The 6,289-nt window shown below is 40.0% G+C and overlaps 1 protein-coding gene across 7 annotated transcripts; it reads left to right on the forward strand.

Moving 5' to 3' along the window:
* The first annotated feature begins 1,648 nt into the window (after positions 1-1,648).
* LOC147628939 (uncharacterized) lies at positions 1,649-3,533 on the forward strand. Of its 7 annotated transcripts, none has more exons than XM_086812104.1 (4): positions 1,649-1,883; positions 1,965-2,063; positions 2,505-2,610; positions 2,931-3,533. In XM_086812104.1, exons 1-4 carry the CDS (start codon positions 1,772-1,774, stop codon positions 3,007-3,009), a joined length of 396 nt encoding a protein of 131 aa, XP_086668230.1. In that variant the 5' UTR covers positions 1,649-1,771; the 3' UTR covers positions 3,010-3,533. The 7 variants fall into 7 exon arrangements, with proteins under 7 accessions (XP_086668230.1, XP_086668231.1, XP_086668233.1 ...); XM_086812105.1 differs by having other exon boundaries at positions 1,650-1,883; positions 1,965-2,045; XM_086812107.1 differs by having other exon boundaries at positions 1,653-1,883; positions 2,013-2,063.
* Positions 3,534-6,289: the final 2,756 nt, after the last annotated feature.

Here is a 6,289-nt window from a genome sequence, read left to right on the forward strand (position 1 = left end):
CAAACTTGGTTTGATGCTACCCTTGAAATCTCAAGTTATGAGCTATGTTCACACATTTCAACCTTTGGCCTCTCTTCTATTTGTTGGTGGAGTGCCCTCTTCAAATTTTCTAAATCTATGATATATTGTCACCCTTGTTGGTGGAGTGCCCTCTTCAAATTTTCTAAATCTATGATATATTGTCACCCTTGTTGGAAAATAAAATGGAGAGTGGTGAGCTTTTTAAATTGTGTTGGAACAACTCTCTCCGATAAGGACCCGTAATAAACATGGGGATGTCAGAATACACATTTTGAATCTCCAATAAGCACTCCCAAGGATTTGCTTATGATTTGGTTGACACATTGAAGCCCTGGGGAAATTTAAAAGGTGAATTTACGGAACACCACTTCTGTGCATGTGTATGATCCCTTAAGGAAGTTTTCCTAAACTCTTATATGTAAGAAACCTTGATTTTTTACCTTTATATAATATCATAGGCTTAAAATCCCCTCCCTTATAAGCACTCCCAAGGATTTGCTTATGATTTGGTTGACACATTGAAGCCCTGGGGAAATTTAAAAGGTGAATTTACGGAACACCACTTCTGTGCATGTGTATGATCCCTTAAGGAATACCCTGTATACACAAGTGGTGTGAAGTTTTCCTAAACTCTTATATGTAAGAAACCTTGATTTTTTACCTTTATATAATATCATAGGCTTAAAATCCCCTCCCTTATACCCGTGATGATTGCAATGTTTATCGAAGCTTATAAAACCCTTGAATGGCCCTTCGTGTTTGGATCGGGCATGCCCCACCATCAAGTGGCCTCCGAGTGTGATGCCCCTTTTGGACCCCTTAAAGGTCATTGTCAAGGCTTGGAATGGTCCTTTGTGTTCGGATTGAGCATGCCCCACCATCGAGTGGCCTTTGAGTGCCACCCTCTTTTTGGACCCCTGAAAGGTCATTGTCGAGAGTGAAAAAACTAGGGAGGAGCCCATGGATGGGCAACATGCGCCACTTTTGAAGCCACTCTTAAGGTGCACCACCGTGTTACATACGAATGTGAGTGAAACCCCCATGACTGAAGCATTATCCAAAACGTGTGTCTTAACCAAGCGTTGGGTAAGAAAAGGAAGAGGGGTCGTGTCAGTGTAGTCAAGTTGGCAAGGGGAGATGCAGTATTTGCATGTTGATATGTGAACTTTATTTTCTCTATTTTGGTAAAAATGCAGAAACATGAGGTACTTTAGTCAAGATTCAGCTCAGAAAATCTTCAAATTGGCTTGCAGAACTTTGATGCTGCGAGTTTTGGGACCTCTTAAGAAAATGTAAATCGGATATGCAGAATAGGGGTGTGTCTGTGTGAAGTCTCGGATGTAGGAAGGATTTTTTGTAAAAGGTGGATGATATTAAGAGGTATAATTATTGTTCCAAGAAGAAAGGGTTTTGGATGAGGGTAGGGGTCTAATTGATACTTGGGGAGGATGTGTGAGAGATGAATTTTAAAAAAAAATATATAATTAATTATTGCAGTCACTTGGAAAAGGAGGAAAGGGGATAGAGACGAAGGGGGAGTTGAAAAAATATATTCGTACAAAGGCGCTTGTTCGTTCTCATCCACTGTGTTCGTTCTCATCCACTCTTAGCGGGATGCTGCTGCTGCATGTAGCCCATCACATCGCCCCGCCTTTTAAATTAACCCCCCCCCGCAACCTGCACCCACAACCATTGCCTTGTCGGACTGTCTCTTCCCCTTCCTCCCCTTCCTCATCACCCCGCCATCACCATGCGCAAAGAAGACACTGTCAAGCTCGTTAGCGCCGAGGGCTTCGAGTTCGTCATCCATCGTAAGGCCGCCATCGTCTCCGACACCCTCAAGAGCATGCTCACCTCCTCCGGTACGCTCCCTCGCCGCCCCCTTTCTGTAGCTCTGCGGTTTCCATCTGATCTTTCATTGTAGGGTTTCTCTCTCTTTAGAGTTCGGCGGGAACCTCCTCCGCAATTTGAGGGTTTTGAACTTGTTGCAGGGGATGAGTCGTCCTTGCCTTTTCTGTTCGAAGGTTCCTGGCCACGGCCCAGTTTGTAGTCGTAGCTTTATGCTTTTGTTTCCTCTGTCGTTGTTGCATGTAGCAGATAGTTCTGCCATCCCCTTCTTTGTAAGTTTACACATTGAGGGGTTTCCCTTCCTCTGTACATTTAGGGTTTTTGATCTGGAGCGGATGGTTCTCCCCCTCTTTTGTTGTACATTTAGAGCTGCAGATAATTTTTCCTTCTTCTTTTTTTTTCTGCTCCTACAGATTTCTGGCTGCAGAGCTAGGGTTTCAGCATCGTTTCCTTTCCTTTTATCCAGTGCAAATAATAATTTTCTAGTAATGTTAGGGACATAACTTGTTTTTTTTTTTTTGGGGGGGGGGGGGGGGGGGATCATTGCAATGCATATCTTGCTTTCTTCTTCTCTATGCCTCCCAAGGTTTTGTTGTAGTCCTAAGTTCATGGTGTGCCTCGGCTCCTTGCTACAGGAAATTTCACGGAGACGGAGCTTGGAGAGTTGAAGCTCCCGGAGATAAGCACTCCAATCTTGGAGAAAGTTTGCGAGTATTTCTACTGGTCTTTACAGTTTTCCAAGTGAGGCCAATATGATCACCCTGGTTCATCTGTACGAAACAGCATAACTTCATTGTGTCACACGGTGTATCTGATTGTGCTTTCATTTGTGGCATGATATGAGGGTGGGTGGAGAGAGAGAGAGAGAGAGAGAGAGAGAGAGAATCTGCTTTTGAAGTACTACTTTCTAGCCTTCCTTGCTACTCTTTTTAATTCTCATGTTTTGCACCTGTGTGTGTGTGTGTGTGTGTGAGAGAGAGAGAGAGAGAGAGAGAGAGAGAGAGCCTTGTTCAAGTAGTCATGAAAGAGATCATTATATGTGTATCTGTGATTTTTTGCAGTGGCATTGAAACCGAGTTCCATTTTGAGCCGGAGATCACTCCAGAGCTGATAATGGCAGCAAATTATTTGCACACATGAAGCTAATGCTTTTGTTTGGTACACCTTTCACAGATGAAGGCTGGTTCGGATACTGTAAAATTTTGTTAAAGATGTTACCCAAGGTGTCACGTTTATCAAATTTTTGCACTTTCAGGGCCTCTGCAGCCAGAATGTATATGCAATATTGATGTGGTTTCTTATTCCGCACAGTTAGATACTGCATGGTTAGCTACTGTATGGGCCACTGGTACTTCATAGCATGTGACATGATTGGGACTTAGTTAATCTGGCGTTGTGTAACGTTTGTGCCAGTGCTATTTTGTTGAAGTCCATGCATAGGCATTCAATTAGATGCGATATCACAGAGGTTTGTGGTTTTGGCTTGGCTCTGGATAGTTAATGGCCTCCCAACCTGTCCCCCTCCCTTTCCCCTTGTTTCCCATTCCTGTTTTGTGTATGTTTATCCATTCTCACTTAAAGCCAAAGAAGAGTGTCAACTAAGGTCTGGCATTAAAAGCCCTTGTAGCTCCAGTAAGGAAGAAATAAGCATGCAATGTTTACAAGTTGTGGTAATTTCATTGAAATTAGTGTTGAAAAAGAGCTCCATGTTTTTGAAGGTCTAACAATGGTAATTATTATCATCATCAAGAATGGTTTTGTCAAAAGTTAATAACATAAAGTATACTGCATCAGTAACGAGCAAATGAATGTTATTGAAATAATCTTCATCTAAGTAAAAGTGACCGTCTATCAAATATTGAAAAGTATTTTGCTTTGCTTGTTAACATAAAGGTACAAGATAAAAAGGAAATTAGCTTATAGTGTACACCAAGATTCAGTGCTACATTCTATATTTCAATGCAGCAAAATTCTTGTGTTGATGTGCATAAAAACCATTACATTGCTCTTTTTGGAGTAATGTGGACTTTGAGCTATTTCCACTTGTTAGGGAGAGTAATGTGGACCTTGAGCCATTTCCACTTGTTAGGGAGGCTTCCCAACCTCCTTGAAAGGTTGGCTCAGTTATATTATGTTTCAAATTGTCTACTATTTTAATAGCTCAAAGCAAGCCTAGAGGTTGTTGCGGTTTGAACTGCTACTTTCTTTGTTAGTTACACTTGCTAGACCCTCTTGGACGATCAAGAAAAAAACTTAACCAACATTTGCATATATTGCTTTCAAAACCTGATTAAAGGCAAGTAGTTGACAATGATTCTATCCGTGCAGATAAAACATCCATCATATATAGTACTATTTTGCCTTTCTTAGTGTGAAAGATGATGATATTTAGGATTCTATTTTTTTTTCTTCAATTTGGTTATATGTTTTGGCTTGTAGAATTGGCATGAACTATTATGGTCTTGATCTTATGTATTGGGTCTCATTGGCCATTTTAGCCTTAGGCAGAAGCTAATAGAGCTTGTTCTCTCTCTCTCTCTCTCTCTCTCTCACAGCTTGTAGCTTGTTGAATTTGATTACTCCATCTCAAAGTATTGCACTAAGCTCATTCAAACTTGTAATATTTGATTGGTAAAATGAGCTAGAATTTAATATTGACAACCTCGCATAGATTGTAAGGAGTATTTGTGAAAAGAGGATAAGCTAGATATTGGTTAATTGAGGATCATTATCACCAATAGTCGTTCTCAAGTCAAGAACTTGTGTGTTTCACTTTGCGATCTATGGGATGTCCACTAAATGAAACATGAAATATAACCAATTAAAGGTTATTACCATTTTTCTCCATGTCTTAACATGTTTTATCTTTTGAGAAGATCCATTGCTTTGTCTTTTTGGAATGACTTTACGCTTAAGCAACACTCATCAACTCTTGACATTGTAGGAAGGTTTCCTCTTCTACTTCTAGTGTCAAAAGTTAACACTGTGCGAATTTTACATCAAATCAAATTCATGATATAGAGTAAAGAGGCTACTATTCAGTGTCAATTGGAAACTGCAAAGGACTTCGGTGCTCACCACAAAAGCTACTACTCATGTAGGGGGGCTACAAAATAGAGCACATTTGTCACTTGTAAACAACACGATTTTCTAAACACAAATCCCTCCCTCCCGTCCTTGCCCTCCCTTTCTTTCTTCAATGTCTTGTAGTAGGTGAAATACACAAAGTTGATGAAGATGGAGCTTCAACAAACCTTGAGCCTTTGTGAAAACATTTGTTGGGTAGTAGGCAAGCTCAATGTCTCCACCCATGATAAGCTCATGCACAAAATGATAATTATATGTCAATGTGCTTCGTGTAAGCATGAATTGGATTCTTAGTAATTGTCACGCAACTCTAATTGTCATGCATTAACACCTCAATCTCAAAATAAAATTATAGAAGTCCAAGTTCTGTTGTTTCAAACTCTAAACTCAACATCTTCTATGTCTATTAGACCTTCTCTTCATGGTTCGTCATCATGTTGAGATGGTCCATATATAGAACAATGATAATGTACTTGCTGAAAAACAATGTACTTGTTTTGATAAGAGAAAATATATAAATTTACATTTAATGAGCAATCTGAAAGACCAATACTTATAAACAGAGTATGTATTTGTTGACACCATGTTTGAGAGAGAGCTCTTTTAGCACACACAAAATGTCTTTTGAATTTTGTACACTTTGTTTTTTGAATTGGGTATCTCAAACTTGGGTGGTTGTCACGTAAAACTTCTCCTTGTGATAGCTACTCAAAAACGATAACTTCAAATCTATTTGAAATATTGGTTACTTACCATGAGTGGCCAAGGCTAGTATTGAACGAATTAATCTAGCTGTGGAGGTGAATGTCTCTTGAAAGTTGATCTCTTTGACCTATGCTAAACCCTTTGTCCATGACCCTTGGCTTGTATGTATCCAATGTACCATAAGACTTGTACTTGGCCTTCCAAATCCACTTGGTGCCAATAACTCTTCGTTTTGCAAGACAATCCATAAGATCCTAAGTGTGCTTTCTTGTAGGTCATGCTCATATTGCATGGTTCCCTTCCAAGTGAGATTTAGCTAATGCTTTCTGCAAGCTAGTTGGTTGGCTTATTGGAGAGACGGAAAAACTCTCTCACTTGTAGCAAGAGTAGTATGATCCACACTTAGCTCAATCCAATGGGATTTGCATCCCTTTCGGAGCTAGGGATTCAACTCGTACCGGTGCACAAAAGCTTATCCATTTGATGGAGAGAATGCTAAGAAAACTACTACTATTGACATAGACTCAACACACACTCAAGCTCAATCTTGCTATTGCTCACTCAACTCCACATTCCACTCATCCATACATCCAAACAAGAAGAAAGCTTAGCTATTGCTTACACAAGA

This window comes from Cibotium barometz, chromosome 18, assembly GCF_041138505.1.
Source record: "Cibotium barometz isolate CiBa-2024 chromosome 18, ASM4113850v1, whole genome shotgun sequence".
Classification (NCBI taxonomy): domain Eukaryota; kingdom Viridiplantae; phylum Streptophyta; class Polypodiopsida; order Cyatheales; family Cibotiaceae; genus Cibotium; species Cibotium barometz.

Bases quoted from the DNA above. Each gene is read 5' to 3' on its own strand.
- LOC147628939 (XM_086812103.1), top strand. From the start codon at position 2,082: ATGCTTTTGTTTCCTCTGTCGTTGTTGCATGTAGCAGATAGTTCTGCC. The intron at 2,335-2,504 runs GTGCAAATAATA...TCCTTGCTACAG, and splicing joins GTTTCCTTTCCTTTTATCCA to GAAATTTCACGGAGACGGAG. The intron at 2,611-2,930 runs GTGAGGCCAATA...GATTTTTTGCAG, and splicing joins TGGTCTTTACAGTTTTCCAA to TGGCATTGAAACCGAGTTCC.